Genomic DNA, 18,295 nt, shown 5'->3' with positions numbered 1-18,295 from the left:
TTTGCTCTGATCCTGTAGTTGTTTAATGGCACCTTTGAGAAAACCGGACCAGTATAGCAATACATCACCCTCTCAGAATAAAACCTATATCTATTGATCATGAGAACATTTCTGTATATAATATAATATTATCTAATGATCTATATAAGTTATCAAGGAACAACATAGAAACACTCACAAGGCACATGGGCTCCAATACAACAAATCTCAGAATTTGTTTGTACCTAAATTGCCTCTAATTTCTGGTAATGATAAGTTCTGTAAATCACAGGAGCCAACAATATTCCAAAATGCTTCCCAAATAGAAACACTCATAAAATGTGTCCTCTAATGTATCTCCTACCTTTTTAATTTCAGCCAAGAGGTGCCTTCCAGCCCAAGCAGCTCAGTGTTTGTTCTCACTCCTTCTCAGAACCAGGCAGCACAGCTTTAAAATGGCATCTGCAGTATCTGCAGTGTAAATGCATCTTCTGTTTTGGTTTCACTATCATTCTGGGGGGATGTGTGACAGAATGATGTTGGAAAAAAAAATTGGAAGCAATTTATTTTATGAAAGAGAACCCTTTAAAAATCAACCATACTTTTAGGTGAGAAAGCTGTTACGTAATGAACCATAGAAAACTGGTACAGTGAACACAAACAATAACAATTAATGATACAAAGCCTATGGGATGTCACCCAGAGGAAATTGTCTCAATCAAATGCACAAAAACACACCTCCCAACATTTTGGAAATAAAAAGAGGTACAAAAAAGTTGCAAGGAGAACATTTTTGATCACGCCCCTAATTACCATGTTCATTTTCCAAAAGTTGGCAGGTTATGAAAGTTTGAACATATTTCTGTGTTTTTTTACCTGTTATCTTATATTGTTACAATTACTTATTTGCTTATTTCGAAATTGATACAAAATTATCTGCAGCTTTGGCTGTTCTGGGCTCTCTGCCAAACGCCAATTAAGTTAGAAACATTGTTTCTTTTTCTGGCTGTTCAGTGCAGAGAAAAACGGGACTTTCCAGAACAAACGAGGGACTGTGGGTTGAGCTGTCAAAAGAGGGACTGTCCATTCTAAAAACTGGACAATTAGGAGGTATGACTACTGTTGCTTCTGGCTAAGTGAAATTGCCACATGGGTTATATTGCTCTAAGCCCAAACCACAACAGTGAGCTTGACCCCCAGTTTTCAAGAAAATTCATCTCTGCTCTGCAATTAAATTCCAACATTTAAAAAGGCACCTGGCCCAGATGGGTGTTTAAAACAAGCTTTTATAAAAAAAAAAAAAAAAGGTGTTAAAAGGGGTGCTTCACCTTTACGTAAACTTGTGGAGGCCCATTTATTAAAGTCCAAATTTATCTCATTATTTTCTGAAAAATACTCCTACCAAATCTGCTTAGGTTTTTCATCAATACATTTTCCCAAAAATTTCCTGTGCGGGAAAAAAACGTAAAAAAAAAAAACGAATTTTTCGGATTTTCCACCCGAAAACTAAATTATTGCTCAAAACCCAGTGCAGATATCTTTGAGACCTCTCCCATTGACTTATATACAACCTCGGCAGGTCTGAGATGCCGGATTTTTGGATTCTGACTTTTTCCATCTTCGGGGTATAATAAATCCTGAAAAAATCTAGTTTTTTTTTTATAGTATGAAACACAATTTTTTGGGGTTTTTGGCATTCGGACTATAATACATAACCCCCTTAGTATGTTATAGAATGGCCAATTCTATGCAACATTTCCATTGGTTTTCATTATTTTTATTTTTTATAATTATTTGCCTTTTTCCCCTGACTCTTTCCAGCTTTCAAATAGGGGTCACTGACCCCATCTAAAAAGCAAATGCTCTGTAAGGCTACAAATGTATTGTTATTGCTACTTTTTATTACTCATCTTTCTATTCAGTCCCACTCCTATTCCTATTCCAGTCTCTTATACAAATCAGTGCATGGTTGCTAGGGTAATTTTGGCCCTAGCAACCAGATGGCTGAAATTACAAACTGGAGAGCTGCTGAATAAAAAGCTAAATAAGTCAAAAACCACAAATAATAAAAAATGAAAACTAATTGCAAATTGTCTCAGAATATCCCTCTCTACATTATACTCACAGTTAACAACCCCCTTTAACAAACCAGAGCCCTATTGTTCATTCACATTAGAAACAATGGAAGCACCATCCTCACACCTGGCAAAGAGTCTACAGTATGTGCCAATTTCAGGTCAATGTCACTTCTCAGATGTAAAATTACTTGTGAAAGCTCCAGCCAAGGGACTGTGAATGTTCCTCCCTGTCTAATTAAATACAATCAAATAGCTTCATTAGGGAGAGGTATGTGATTAAATTCATTTAAACTGATTAATGTGCTAAATTGGTCGAATAATTGCTTTCGTTCTGCCTCTCCTTCTCCGTTGGGGCTACTTGTGAAAAGTAATCAGAACTTTTGGATTTTGTCAGCATTCTTATATTTAATTTCAGCATTCTTATACTTATATTTAATTAGTGCATTCTGAATTTAAATACACACTCCATTCATTGTAGCCGTCTTTTTGCATTTTCCTTCTAAATTATAAAGCAGATTCCTTTGAAATATATCCACCTACAAACTTCACAGATGCAAGCTTTCTAAATACTTACGGCTTAGCTACAGGGTCACTATTAGAAGTACAGGCATGGGATCCATTATCCGAAAACCTGTTATCCAGATAGTTCTGAATTATGAGAAGGTCAGCTCTAGTGATGGGTAAATAAATTCCCAAGGCATGGATTCTCAGAGAATTTCTGTGTTTTGCTGCCGGCGAATGTTTTTGCGAATTATGATATAATTAGGACAACATACAGAGTGGGTATTAAAAACCCAGACTAAAGAGCACTGAGAATGAAATTTGGGTTGGGTTGGACCCTTCTGTAGCAGGACAATTGATAGCATAATTATTTCAAATATCTGTAACCTTATTACAAGCAAAAAGGGGCCGTGACTAATATATGACCACAAAGAGAGGCCTAAGCTCAAAAAGGCTAAAATCCACTGGTTTAAACAAGCCCAAAACATAGAAAACCTTGATTTCATAGTGTTTGTGAAATGTAATAGAAGCTAATTTACACTTGTGCTTGGGATAATGAGTTGGAACAAGTGCTCCGAAAATCTGATCACTTGCCAGTTGGCACTGAGTAACTCTCGGATAAAGAAAACCACTTGTAATAGTTCCCTGGCTGGAGCTCACTGTGCTATCATATCTCTATCATTACAACTTCTTCTGGCCTGTCTTCAATTACAAGGATCTGTTACCCCAACATTCACTGACCTCCTATTGGTCTTGGTATATCAGAGGCTGACCCCATGCCTTATATGCACAATAGGCAGCCAACTGATCCTGTCTGAGGGGGGGGGAGAAATAGACTTTATAGAGAACTTACCTTATACATAGATCGTCATTAAGAGCAATTAATTTAATTAAATATTGAACCATTTCCCATTGCACAAAAGTTAGTGTTTATTCATGTGTCTTACATGGTACAACAAAAACACGCTGTAGGGCCAAAATCACTCACATAGAGTGCCGCAGTCTGTGCCAAAAAATAGTGGAATTCCAGTTACTCAAAAATGTGTCACCCTTCAGTTTATGGGTGCTTGGTAATAGTTCCTACTGCGTGTATATGTATAGTACCCATCAGCACGCAATATTCCAGCACTGGGGCAGTGCACCCTGGGAAAGACCAACACGTGTTTTTGTGGGCAGCAGAGATTTTCTATACTTTCAGTATATGGGTAATTATATGTGTTATTTTATCCATTTCGCACGATGAAGAAAAATCTAATTCTAATCAACTTTCCAAGATATATTTTTAAGCATTTTCAATGATAAAGATGTCACAAATTTAGGCCGAGTAATCACCATAAGGGCTCTTACTCATGAGCGTTTTTCGGCGCTGTGCCAGCAATATGAAAGTGTTTTTTTGCAGGCATTTCTCTATCTTCTCTGATTGAGGTGACCTGTTCCACCTGAAAAAAGCGACGAGGGACTTTTAATGCAAGTTTAAACCAATTTCAGCTATAATAATGGGAACCAAACCTGGATTCCTGCTACATTCCTGTTGGTTTTGTGTGTGGATTCTAGTTTATATTAACCATAGAATCTCCTTGGATTTCTGTTACAGTGCCATTAGGGATCGTTGTGGGAGCAAATTGTGCCAAGCTACTTAGGTCAAACTGGCGTTTTGCACTGCAGGTAGGAAAATTCAAGCCGGGTACGCATTAAATATATATTCGGGGTGACGGGAAGAATACAATTGAATATAGGCTATGAAAGAGCAAATAAAAAGAGAGGTTGTTGTGTAGAATATTAGCCTTTATTATCTAGTGGGGACGTTGATTGGATACTGTAGCATGAAAAGAGATACAGTGGCTGGCTAATTACTGCTGTTTTACTATTGGACACCAGAGTTGGCAGTCGCATGGCTTAAGCGTGGCCTAGTGCTGGTAATCCTGTGTGAAGAAGGAAGCCATCTAGATACTATAACCGAGGACCACAGTGGATGACCTCAGATGCGAATCCTCAGTTTTCCCAATATATTTGGAAGTTGACCTCGCTCCCGTCCTCAAACATCTGAGAGAGATTATCTAAAAACGTGAGTATTGGAATCTTATGATAAATACATCAAATGGAAAATTGCGAAGATGTATAAATAATTACTAATCCCGCGGCACTTTTCAGACGGAGCTTTGTTTTCCTCACTTGCCTTCATATAGATACCGTGAATTTCAAATTATGAAGCCATGTTTGCCCGTTCGTTTCCTGTTTCCTGAACCGAATCCAGGGCCGTGACAAGCTCATTCGTTTCCTGTCTGTGGTGCCAGATGTTATACAACAGCGCTAGATAGCCAAAACCAATTAGGAGGGTATAGGGTCGATATTATTGTATTGTTCTATTTGGGAGTTTTATTAAACCCCATACAACTGCCAAGAACTCCAAAATTCGACCCGCAAACTCCAAAATTGGAATGTCAAATCGAATCGTTTTTGGAAATCGGGAATGGTAATTCGATTCACGTTTTTCTCTCAAAAGCAACTCCATTTTCAGGGAAGGCTGCAAACCAACTTCGCATAATTTATCCCATGACCTTCCCCATAGGGTTATTAAAACAGCAATTCGCAGTTTAAGGTGGCAAATTATTGTTGGGGGCGAGATTCAACAGTATTAAAGTGCCATAATATATATCATTCTATATCAAAATTCGAATTTTTAACTATTCCCCGAGAAGAGCGACCTCGACGCCTGTGATAAATAACTGCCCCTAAATGTGGTGTGTTACAGTCCCATTATGGAAAGCAAGCCCTTGCTATGGTTTAAGCACAAATGTAAGCCTTTAGCAGGGTGCACTGTATGTTTAGGGATGTATATTAAATTGTTTTTCAGTTCAGGATCTGGGAAGTTATATTAAGGGTACATTATAGCAGTTTTTGAACAATATAAATAAAGGAGGGTCTTGTCTCTTTGTCTCCTTCTACGTATGTTCATGGTTTGATTAAAATACGCGGCTGACATTGTGGGGATACAAATAGGAATGGTGATTCATCACTCGGTGGTTCAAGATGTAATTCCATGCGCTGATCGACGCTGGGTTATCGCGGTTTAGGACTTATGGCTCTGGATGTTTCAGTTGGCAATCTTCTTTTCCACTGTACAAAGCAGGCTTTACCCTTGCTATGTGAGTTTATATCCATTGGATTTAAGACCAATAATGTGTTTACTCCACACGAGGGATGTTGAGATTGAGAGAAGGTGATAGCATGAAGCTAATTAACCCCTATAGATTAGAAATAGATTATTTTTTGTCGGCCCAGTTCTACATGAATGGTTTTTAAAATATTACTGAACGTCAAGGGATAAGTTAATTTTTAAGGATTTATAGAGCCCAACCTTAGAGATAACGTCAACATTTGGGCGTCCAATTTGGATTGTATTAAATGATAATTCCATTTAGATGTGGGTTCATTTTATTTTTTATCTCCACCACCATACTCCTCTCTACAGGGGGTCGTCTTTGTAGGTGGCGTTCCTACTTTTGATATAATAAACCAGGCCTGTAGGCCTACTGACATGATACTGGTAAATATATCTCTTGAAGAACTTTTTCCTTTCATACCCACAGACAGAATCATATGAACCTAGTGTTTGGGTGCCAAACATCAGGTTTTATAAATGCTTTTTTATGATAAATAACACTCACATGTGGACACCAATAAGCGCAAGATATGATATCAAATATAATATGTTTATGGCAGTGCCTCTTACCTGATAAAACCCTTCTTTTCTCTCTTGCCAGTCGGTGAGTATATGCCAAATTCCCGTGGCAGCAGCAATAGCCTTGCAGTCTTATTATAGCAACAGTTAGAGGAGGGGTATGTTTGCCGCCATTTATCATATCAGGAAGGTAAAGTGCATTTGATTCCCCTTAAGATTAAACTCTAGCCAAACCCAACCTTTTACTTTATATCTGAGCCACTGTAAATGGTTTGTTATCATGGTGTCTTCTCGCTGTGGCATGTCCTGTGTAATATGTTAGACTTTATAAACATGCAAAATTAACTTCTATGTCTTTTATTCAGATTTCTGATGCGACTCAGATGTGGCAACCAGAGAACCAGCCCCATGCACTGCTTGCAATATGCCCTTGATAATATTGGCAATTTCTGGCATTGATTGGAGGAATGCTTCTTCCTCTGTACAAAGCTTTGTATGAAGAGGATCGAAAAGTAAGTTGAATAGCAGGCCCGCGCCCCAGCCCACCAACCTGATTGTTGAGTACACAGTATAGAGGTATAATATAATGCACAATGGATATAGGGAAATAGGAAGAGGAATTGTGTATGACGTATAGATGACAATGTAGAGCTGGAAGGCAGTGTTTGGCAAGTATTAAGTTCCATGAAGGATACCATGAAGTAGCAGAGGTGATTGGTAGTAAAAAGGGTTGTTAGAGTTGGGGGTCTGGTGTGGAGTATTCCTGTCAACTACCCTCAAAATTCCCAATCAAAAGTTGTCTAATCACTATAAAAAAATAGAGGGCTTATTGAGGATATAGCAAAGAATGGGAATATTGGGTTATGCCAACACCAGAAAAAATGCATGACTTGGAGTGTTTGTGCTAAATATACAGAGTAGAGGACCAGGATGGAAGTATAAATCTCAAAGATTTTACTTTCGCTTCTTTATTTTTCCACTGACAACTCAGGAACCTGGGACATACTGGTGTATCGACTCTGAAAGATCCGGAATATGCTGGCTCAAGCCTTCTCTAGAATGGCTCCTGAGTCTCCAGATCCTGCTCACAGAACTACCTTGCTCAGACCTGCAGATCTTGAACATGCCGGTTTCTGCTGCTTTCCGTTTCTAGGACTGGCTCCTAAGCTTGTGGCAAATCCTTCTCCAAGATAGCCTGCCTCAGGCCTCCAGATCCTTCTTGTAGGACTGGGTCCCGAGGCTCCAAGATCCTGCTCCAGAACTACCTGCTGAGCCTCCAGATCCTGATACATGCAGGTCCTGCTCTGAGTTTCCAGATCCTGCTTCGGAGATGCCTGCTCATCCTCCAGGAGGAGAAAACTATAGGCCAGGGAGAATACCTGAACATATAGCATAGGAACCAGGACTGTACTGGAGTTAACCACACACTAGGAAGTGGGCATGGTGGAAGCCCAGGGGGATACCCATACAACAACCTGGAGATGACATAGTGATATTGCAGGTTTAATGGCAACAGAAGATGATAACAGGAACAGTCAAAATCGAAAACAAGGTCAAGCCAAGGGTCGTTATCAGGAAATCCAGGAGGGCAAGGAATGCTGGAACAAGAACACTGGATAAATAAATAAAGCATTCATTGCACAGATACGTCATTTATGTTTTTTGTCAATCATTTTAAGGAACAGCAACACCAAAAAATGAAAGTGTTTTAAAAGGAATGTCAATATAGTATACTGTTGCCCTGCACTGGTAAAACTGGTGTGTTTGCTTCAGAAACACCACTATAGTTGATATAAACAAGCTGCTGTGTAGCCATGGGGGCAGCCATTCAAGCACAGGATACACAGTAGATAATAGATAAGTACTACTATAGTTGATATAAAGAAGCTGCTGTGTAGCCATGGGGACAGCCATTCAGACACAGGATATACAGTAGATAGCAGATAAGTACTACTATAATTTATATAAACAAGCTGCTGTGTAGCTATGGGGCAGCCATTAAAGCACAGGATACACAGTAGATAACAGACTAAAGATTCTGAAGAATCCTATTGCATACTACAGGGCTTATCTGCTATCTGTTGTGCACCTTCTGCCTTTTCTCCTTTTTCAGCTTTGAATGGCTGACCTCATGGCTACATATCAGCTTGTTTGTATAAAGTATAGTTGTGTTTCTGAAGCACCTGTCCTTAGCCCTTAGATTGATACTTAGTGGAGCTATTGGGGGACGAGGGCTGTATGGAAAATATGGAGACTGTATAAAGGTATTGGGAGGCTGAATAAATCTGGGCAGTGGTACGGAGCCTGTAAGGACGTAGGGTAGAATTGTGCATTGGTGGGGGGTGTAGAGTAACATAAATGTAGTTGCACAGGGGTTTTGGAGAAATAGAAGGGGTAAAACAAAGTATAGTAGCAGGCTCAGACTGGCAATCTGTAGAAAGTCACTATTTAGTGGGCTGGTGTTTGGGCCTTTATGTACTTGTAAAGCCAATTTTGACTCCAAGTCCAGACCTATATAGTTGGTTCATTCAGGTACATGGAGGGTTGTCGATTAGTAAAAGATGGGAAGTATTGATGTATGGGGAGAGGGAAACATGGAAGTATGTTGCTTGTGTAGTAGTATAATAGAAGGGTGAAAGAGTGAAGTGTGGGACATGCAGTCATACAGAATGGGAAATATGGGTTAATGGCGGCTGTGTAAAAGTACAGGATGGGAAAAGCAAATGTATGGGGGGTTTTTTGTAGCTACAGAAGGAGCAATGTCGTGTTGTTGAGGTAAAGGAGTGTGTAAATATAAAGACACTGGGGGTAACAATGGACACAAGAATTATGTCCTATAATGAGTACAGCGTTTACTAACAAGATACCATTTTATATAACAATATTCTGTGCCATGCTAGAATAAAAGGCAGAAAAGCACATTCATAAATAAACTAAATAAAAAAAATGCAATTCTTTTATTGATTTCAGGAGCTCAAAAATCATACAACCAGTTCTTAAACTGAACATGTCTAAAATTCCCTTTAATTTGTTCTGCATCTTATGTTCAAGTACCACTTCCCATTCTCCTGCATTCAGCCTTTGCTGAACCATTTCAGGCATCTTTTTATGTAGCCACCCTGTCATCACTCCTTCACTCCGTCAGCTTGGCCTTCTAATGGATTGGCACGAGATTCACCCTTTTAGTGTAAATTAGGCTACTAGCCCTAAACAGCTACTTGCATGCAGTACATCCACTCTAAGAGTCAATGTCCATAGGGGCATTTATTAGGGCACATCTATTACCCCTGTTGCCAAGCTGCATGTGGCTCATTTCAAGCTGAAGAGCTATTAAAGGAAAACTAAACCCATTTTGCAAACATAGGGTCTGTGGCACAGGAACCCCTCCAGAATTGTTGCAACCTCAATCCCTTAAACAGCCCTGCCCCATACAAGTCTATACACCAGGTAGAGTTGAGCAGTGGGTTTAAAGACCCCATGTTCAGCCACTTCACCTCCCTGACAGTATCACTAAAAAGTATGTACTTTATAAGCTGATCTAGTCCTGACTTCTAGTGCCCATGCGCCTGCTTGTTGATCATGCAAAGGAGCAGCAGTGCTGGTAAATAGTGATGGGCGAAATGTTTCACCAGGATTTGCCACGAAAAACACCCATAGACTGTAATGTATAGTAAAAAAAGGCATGTGGTTTGGAAAATGTTATGCCAAAAAAGGCCTATTGATTTTTCACGTATTTTCTGTAAAGCGAAATGGTTCTCCCATCACTAGTGGTGAGTCTTAGCAGGGGGACACAATGCCAACAGAGAGCTTAAAGAGATTCTGTCATGGGGAAAAAAAAATTCAAAACATATCAGTTAATAGTTCTTCTCCAGCAGAATTCTGCACTGAAATCCATACAGATTTTTTTAATTTAATTTTGAAATCTGACATGGGGCTAGACATATTGTCAGTTTCCCAGCTGCCCCCAGTCATGTGACTTGTGCTCCGATAAACTTCAGTCACTCTTTACTGCTGTACTGCAAGTTAGAGTGATATCACCCCCCCCCAGCTGCCTAACAACAGAACAATGGGAAGGTAACCAGATAGCAGCTCCCTAACACAAGATAACAGCTGCCTGATAGATATAAGAACAGCACTCAATAGTAAAATCCAGGTCCCACTGAGACACATTCAGTTACATTGAGTAGGAGAAACAACAGCCTGCCAGAAAGCAGTTCCATCTTAAAGTGCTGTCTCTTTCTGAAAGCACATGACCAGGCAAAATGACCTGAGATGCACCTACACACCAATATTACAACTAAATACACTTGCTGGTTCAGGAATGACATTTTATATTGTAGAGTGAATTATTTGCAGTGTAAACTGTGTCATTTAGAAATAAAAATCACACCCTAAAATCATGTCAGAATCCGTATAAAAAAGCAAACACCTTGTGCTGCTTATAACGGGGCCACTCATATTGCAGTCTCCATAAACTACATTGTGACCAGGAGTTTCAATAAAATGTTTTTTGTTCAGTTCATGGTCTTGTTTCTTCCTTTATATGTGATGTTCATATTTAGGGATGCCGTAGGCTCTGTATATGTCTCATACAACAAATAGAGTAAGAGACAATGCAGTTAGGGTTAGAATGGAGACCAACTGCAAAGTGGCTCTACCCTCCTGTGATAGAGTAAAGTTGTATTTAGAGCAGCGATGCAATGGCTGGAAACACAAATGGGTTCCCTGATAAAAGATTATGTTCCCCCAAAAAATACGGGTGCTTGTGTGTATATTCTGTCACTTTTTTATATTTACTGAAACTGTAATTTCTTTAAAGCTTTTAAAGTTATTTATCAAATGTAAATAGTCCTATAGTCCAACCTTGGGTGCGGGTCACAGTTTGTCATGTACAAAACTACATACGACACACAGGGGCCCATTTACTAAAGGTCGAAGTGAATTTTCGAATTCAAAAACTTCAAATTTCGAAGTAATTTTTGGGTACTTCGACCATCCAATAGGCCAAAATTAGATACGAATTGAAAATACTTCACAAATTCAACCATTCGAAAATCAAAGTAATTTCTCTTTAAAAAAACGTTGACACTTCACCACCTTAAACCTGCCGAATTTCTGTTTAGCCTATGGGGGACCTGCTAGAACCTCTCTGAGTATTTGGCTACGTTTTTAGTCGAAGATTTTTTTTCTGCGATCCTTCGAATCCTTAGATTTTTACTTTGCTCGAAAACGCCTGTTTTCGATCGAAAAAATACTTTGACTATGGAAGTATCAAATTCGATGGTCGAATTTCGAAGTTTTTTAACTTCAAAATTCGACCCTTAGTAAATGTGCCCTATATTATCCAAGCATGTTAATTGCTAACTCTGAATACATATATTTATATGTTTATCAACGTTTGCCCCATTTGTCCTCTTTCAGGTTTATTAGGAATAATTTGGGGAAGTGCTAGTGTATCTGATGAGAATGACCAAACACAGCATTGTGTATCAAGAATCATCACCTTAACTCGTAGCCGAAATAAAAAAAAAATATAAACATACAAAACAGAATTGACAAAACTGCTATCAGATTTTTTTAACCATATCCCAATTTCATTTTACATTTTTCTGAAAAACGAGTGTCATTTTTAAACTTTAGACTTGGATAGTTGCGGGAGATACCTTTGTGTAGAAGAAGTTGTATATGTCATGTGACCATATATGGCCATATATAGATTTTCACTACTGGACTAAACACCAGCAGTGAATTTTCTGAAATTATTTTTTTCTTAATAACATCTTTTATATTAGAATGGCGTTTCGCTCATTTTCCAGCAAAGGGTAAGAATATTCAACTTCTTCTCATATAGAGTATTTATGCATTATAACTAGGCTTGTGCTTTATGTGTTATAATTATTATTGGCAAAGTGCCAAGGCAGCAACTGGTTGCTATGGCAGCATTTCATTGTGATGTCATTTCAGTTGGTGATGTCATAATGTCAGTGACCTACTTTAGTCAGTGCCAACAAGACTACTGGTCATTTCAGGATTTTCACTACTGGACGAAACACCAGCAGTGAATTTTCTGAAATTATATATTTTTTAATAACATCTTTTTTATTAGAATGACATTTCGCTCTTTTAACAACAAAGGGTAAGAATCTTTAACTTCTTCTCATATAGAGTATTTATGCATTATAACTAGGCTTGTGCTTTATGTGTTATACTTATTATTGGCAAAGTGCCAAGGCAGCAATTGGTTGCTATGGCAGCATTACATTGTGATGTCATTTCAGTTGGTGATGTCATAATGCCAGTGACCTACTTTAGTCAGTGCCAACAAGACTACTGGTCATTTCAGGATTTTTACTGCTGGACGAAACACCAGCAGTGAATTTTCTGAAATAATTTTTTTCTTAATAACATCTTTTATATCAGAATGGTGTTTCACTCGTTTTCCAACAAAGGGTAAGAATATTCAATTTCTCATATATAGGGGTATATTTATCAAAGAGTGAAGTTAAAGTTCGCCACAGTCTGCTAGAGTGAAATTCTGCCACTCTCCATTCATTTCTATGGGTTTTTTAAAGGCGTATTAAACAAAGGGTGAAAGTAAAAGTTCACCCTTTAATGAATAAGCTTTTAAAAAATCCCATAGAAATGAATAGAGAGAGGCGGTATTTCATAAATATACCACATAGAGTATTTATGCACTATAACTAAGCCTGTGTTTTATGTATTATTATTGGCAAAGTGCCAAGGCAGCAAATAGTTGCTATGGCAACATTGCATCATATGATGTCATATGAGTCGGTGATGTCATAATGTCAGTGACCTACTTTAGTCAGTGCCAACAAGACTACTGGTCATTTCAGGATTTTTACTGCTGGACGAAACACCAGCAGTGAATTTTCTGAAATTATTTTTTTCTTAATAACATCTTTTATATCAGAAGGGCTTTTCGCTCATTTGCCAACAAAGGGTAAGACTATTCAACTTCTCATATAAAGTATTTATGCATTATAACTAGACTTGTGCTTTATGTGTTAGAATTATTATTGGCAAAGTGCCAACTCAGCAGCTGGTTGCTATGGTAGCGTTACATTGTGATGTCATTTCAGTTGGTGATGTCATAATGTCAGTGACCTACTTAAGTCAGTGCCAACAAGACAACTGGTCATTTCAGGATTTTCACTAGTGGACTAAACACCAGCAGTGAATTTTCTGAAATTATTTATTTTTTAATAACATCTTTTTTATTAGAATGGCGTTTCACTCATTTGCCAACAAAGGGTAAGAATCTTTAACTTGTGGGTAGTATTTCAAGAAGGTGCATCTGTTGGTATAATGTGGCTGCTCTCTGACATCACGTTCATACAAAATCATTTTGTGAGAGCGCATCTACATTGTATTCTGATTTATCTGTTGAGACTCACCAAATGCAAAATTAAACAATTAAATTGTCATTTCTCTTGTGATTTTAATTGTAGAAATATCAACTTCTTCAGAAAACTTTGCATTAGATCAAAACAGGCATGTGATCCTGTCCCGGTCGACATAGAGAAAGGGGAAAAAGAGAGAAGGGCACCGTGTACACTCCTCTGTGCGAAGGCTACGCTGGCCATCCTTCTCCTGATCAAATTCGTCCATTACGTGGACACATATCTAGCTGAAGGTAAGACAGGGGCTGGAAGGAAGAAATACATTTTCTGAAGGTAACAGAACCACTTCACTACCTGTACTAACGTGTCCATATGGTACTTTGTTCCTCTTACAGGTGTTATGCCGTTGATTGAAGCAGAATATGAACTCTCCATTGACAAAGTTGCGAGAGTAGAAACAGGTACGGTCACATTCCTTGGACTTTCTCTCTTATGGATATACTTATCATTCCCTCTTTCTATCTGTCTCTTTTAGCCAGTCGTGGGCTTGGTCCATGTCTGAAGCTCACAATATTCTCCCTCTTCCTTCAGGTTTTGCTATTGTTTTTGCCTTGGTCAATCCATTCTTTGGACATCTATCAGATCAGATCAGCCGGTGGACCCTCATGTGTCTGGGAGTAACGTTTTGGACTCTGTTTGTCGCGAGCTGTTCCGTAATTCCCCAGGAGGTAAGAGTCGATGTATCGGATGGTCAATGAGATTTCACTCAGCGTATAACCTGTACTCAGTAGTATTAATTCTTCATGAATCCTAACTTATAAAAATTTGTACCCTCTTATCCTTTAGTGGGGTTGGACCATCCCTTTTATACGGTGTGCTGTGGCCGCAATAGAAAGTTTTTTTGCAGGCATTTCCCTGACCCTGATTGATGACCTGTTCCCACCTGAAAAGCGACGAGGGACTTTATTCAAGTTTAACAATTTCAGCTATATAATGGGGTAAGCTGCAAGTTGTACCTGGATTCCTGCTACATTCCTGTTGGTTTGTGTGTGGATTCTGTTATATTAACCCTGAATCTCCTCGGTTCTGTTACAGTGCCTTAGGGATCGTTGTGGGAGCAATTGTGCCAAGCTACTTAGGCTCAAACTGGCGTTTTGCACTGCAGGTAAGGAAAATTCAACCGGGTACCATTAATTATATTGGGGTGACGGGAAGATACAATTGAATATTGGCTAAACATTAAGAGACAAATAAAACAGTGGTTGTTGTGAGATATTAGCCTTTTATTATCAGTTTAGTTGATTGGATACTGTACATGAAAAGAGATACATGGCTGGCTACTTAACTGCTGTTTTCTTTGGACACAGCTAGTTGCAGTCGCTGGATTAGCGTGCCTAGTGCTGCTAATCTGTGTGAAGAAGGAACCACCTAGATACTATACCGAGGACCACAGTGATGACCCTCAGATGCAGATCCTCAGTTTCCAATATATTTGGAAGTTGACCTCCTCCTTCTTCAAAAATCTGAGGATTTTATCTAAAACGTGAGTATTATTTATGATAAATAACAATCAAATGGAAAATTGCAGAAGATGTATAAATATTACTAATCCCTCTCCTCCACTTTCAGACGGAGCTTTGTTTTTCTCACCTTGGCTTCATGGTCCGTGAATTTCATTAATGAAGCCATGTTTGCCGTTGTTCCTGATTTCCTGAACCGAACCAGGGCCGTGACAAGCAGTTCGTTTCCCTGTCTGTTGCCAGATTGTTACTACAGCGACTTGTGAGTCTCCAGAACTTGTGCATATTTAGGGGCAGGTTTATCGAGGGTCGAATTTAGAGTTCATGGGAGTTTTATTAAACTCCCATAAACTCCCAAGAACTCAAAATTCGACCCGCAAACTCAAATTGAATTCAAATCGAATCGTTTTGAATCGAATCTAATTCGATTCACGTTTTTTCTCCAAAAGCAACTCCATTTTCAGGAAGGCTGCAAACAACTCCAAATTTATCCCAGGACCTTCCCCATAGGTTAAAACAGCAATTCAGCAGGTTTAAGGTGGCAAATAGTCGAATTCAAAGTATTAAAGGGCCAGTACATAATGCATTTCTATAATCAAATTCGAATTTTTAACTATTCCCTAGTCAAATTTCACTTCGACCCTTGATAAATCTGCCCCTAAATGTGTGTTTACCAGTCCCATTATGAACAAGCCTTGCTATGGTTTAGCAGATAGCCTTTAGCAGGTGCACTGTATTGTTTAGGATGTATATTAAATTGTTTCAGTTCAGGATCTGAGAAGTTATTATTAGAGGTACATTATACAGTTTGAACAATATAATAAACATTCTTGTCTCTTTGTCTCCTTCTAGTATGTTCTATGGTTTGATTAAATACGCGGCTGACATCGTGGGGATACAAATAGGAATGGTGATCATCACTCGGTGGTTCAAGATGTATCCATCCGCTGATCGACTGGTATCCGGTTTAGGACTTATGGCCTCTGGATGTTTCATTTGCATCTTCTTTTTCACTGTACAAAGCAGCTTTACCCTTGCCTATGTGAGTTATATCCATTGGATTTAAGACACAATAATGTTTTTACTCCCAACATCGAGGGATGTTGAGATTGAGAGAAGGTGATGTCATGAAGCTAATTAACCTAAATTAGAAATAGATTATTTTTATGGCCCCAGTTCTACATGAATGGTTTAAAATATTACTAACGCTCAAGGATAAGTTAACAAAAGTGATTTAAGAGCCAACCTTAGAGATAACATCAACATTGGCGCCAATAATTGTATTAAATGATTATTCCATTTAGATGTGGGTTCATTTTATTTTTTTATCTCACCACCCTATACTCTCTCCTACAGGGGTCCGTCTTTGTAGGTGGCGTTCTACTGAATATAAACCAGGCTGTAGCTACTGACATGATACTGGTAAATATATCTCTTGAACAACTTTTTCCTTTCATACCCACAGACAGAATCATATGAACTAGTGTTTGGGTCCTAAACATCGGGTTTATATGCTTTTTTATTGATAACATAACCCCATGTTGGACACCAATAAGCGCAAGATATGATATCAAATAATAATAATGGCAGTGACCTCTTCCCTGATAAACCCTTCTTTTCTCTCTTGCCAGTCGGTAGTAATGCCAAATTCCCGTGGCACAGCAATAGCCTTGCAGTCTATTATAGCACAGTTAGGAGGAGGGGTATTTGCCCCATTTATCATTCAGAAGGTAAGTGCATTTGATTCCCCTTAAGATTGTAAACTCTAGCAAACCCAACCTTTTAGCTTTATATCTGAGCCACTGTAAATGGTTTGTTATCATGGTGTCTCTCTGCTGTGCAGTCCTGTGTAATATGTTACCACTTTGTAAACATGCAACAATTAACTTCTATGTCTTTTATCAGATTTCTGATGCGATCCAGATGTGGCAACCAGAAACCAGCCCAATGCACTGCTTGCAATATGCCTTGATAATATTGACAATTCTGGCATTGATTGGAGGATGCTTCTTCCTCTGTACAAACTTTTGTATTGAAGAGGATCGGAAAGTAGTTGAACAGGCCCGCGCCCCAAGCCCACCACCTGAATTGTGAGTACACAGTATAGGTTAATTAATGCACAATGGATTATAGGAAATAGGAATGAGATTTGTATGACGTATAGATGACAATGTAGAGACTGGAAGGCAGTGTTTGGCAGTATAAGTTCCATGAAGGATACCATGAAGGTAGCAGAGGGTGATTGGTAGTAAAAAGGGTTGTTTAAGTTGGGGTCTGTGTGGAGCTATTCCTGTCAACTACCTCAAATTTCCCAATCAAAAAGTTGTCTATCACTATAAAAAAAATAGAGGAGCTTATTGAGGATAAGCAGAAGAATGGGAATATTGGGTTATGCCAACACCAGCAAAAATGCATGACTTGGAGTGTTTGTAGCTAAATATACAGAGGTAGAGGTACAGGATGGCAGTATAAATCTCAAAGATTTTACTTTTCGCTTCTTTATTTTTCCACTGACAACTCAGGAACCTACAGGACATACTGGTGTACGACTCTGAAGATCCTGGATATGCTGCTCAGCCTTCTCTAGAATTGGCTCCTGAGTCTCCAGATCCTGCTCCAGAACTACCTGCTTAGCCTGCAGATCTTGATACATGCCGGTTCTGCTGCTTTCCGTTTCTAGGACTGGCTCCTAAGCTTTCAAATCCTTCTCCAGAGATACCTGCTCAGCCTCCAGATCCTTCTGTAGGACTGGCTCCTGAGGCTCCAGATCCTGCTCCAGAACTACCTGCTGAGCCTCCAGATCCTGATACATGCAGGTCCTGCTCCTGAGTTTCCAGATCCTGCTTCGGAGATGCCTGCTCATCCTCCAGGAGGAGAAAACTATAGACAGGGAGAATACCTGAACATATAGCATAGGAACCAGGACTGTAACTGGAGTTAACCACACACTAGGAAGTGGGCATGGTGGAAGCCCAGGGGGATACCCATACACAACTGGAGATGACATAGTGATATTGCAGGTTTAATGGCAACAGAAGATGATAACAGGAACAGTCAAAAATCGAAAACAAGGTCAAGCCAAGGTCGTTATCAGGAAATCCAGGAGGGCAAGGAATGCTGGAACAAGAACACTGGATAAATAAATAAAGCATTCATTGCACAGATACGTCA

At 39.0% G+C, this 18,295-nt stretch overlaps 2 protein-coding genes across 3 annotated transcripts in view; one reads left to right on the top strand and one right to left on the bottom strand.

The window, feature by feature from the left end:
- LOC121395505 overlaps positions 1 to 7,634 on the bottom strand; it is a 54,214-nt gene extending 46,580 nt beyond the window's left edge. Inside the window, exon 1 of the mRNA XM_041569083.1 lies at positions 7,338 to 7,634. Coding sequence (XP_041425017.1) covers positions 7,338 to 7,634 — 297 coding nt within the window. The remainder of the gene's footprint in view (positions 1 to 7,337) is intronic.
- A 5,202-nt stretch (positions 7,635 to 12,836) lies between these two features.
- On the top strand, positions 12,837 to 18,295 carry LOC121395693 (protein spinster homolog 1-like). 2 transcript variants are annotated; one of them, XM_041569958.1, is made up of 13 exons: positions 12,837 to 13,204; positions 13,713 to 13,897; positions 14,000 to 14,065; positions 14,196 to 14,332; positions 14,451 to 14,602; positions 14,700 to 14,769; positions 14,972 to 15,147; positions 15,234 to 15,386; positions 15,977 to 16,166; positions 16,481 to 16,546; positions 16,756 to 16,854; positions 17,030 to 17,214; positions 17,647 to 18,295. In XM_041569958.1, exons 3-13 carry the CDS (start codon positions 14,005 to 14,007, stop codon positions 17,756 to 17,758), a joined length of 1,401 nt encoding a protein of 466 aa, XP_041425892.1. In that variant the 5' UTR covers positions 12,837 to 13,204; positions 13,713 to 13,897; positions 14,000 to 14,004; the 3' UTR covers positions 17,759 to 18,295. The 2 variants fall into 2 exon arrangements, with proteins under 2 accessions (XP_041425892.1, XP_041425891.1); XM_041569957.1 differs by lacking the exon at positions 12,837 to 13,204 and having other exon boundaries at positions 13,360 to 13,897.

This window comes from Xenopus laevis, chromosome 7L (assembly GCF_017654675.1).
Source record: "Xenopus laevis strain J_2021 chromosome 7L, Xenopus_laevis_v10.1, whole genome shotgun sequence".
Taxonomy (NCBI): domain Eukaryota; kingdom Metazoa; phylum Chordata; class Amphibia; order Anura; family Pipidae; genus Xenopus; species Xenopus laevis.
Note: the sequence above shows the minus strand (reverse complement) of the source record. Positions and strands in the feature narration are given on the sequence as shown.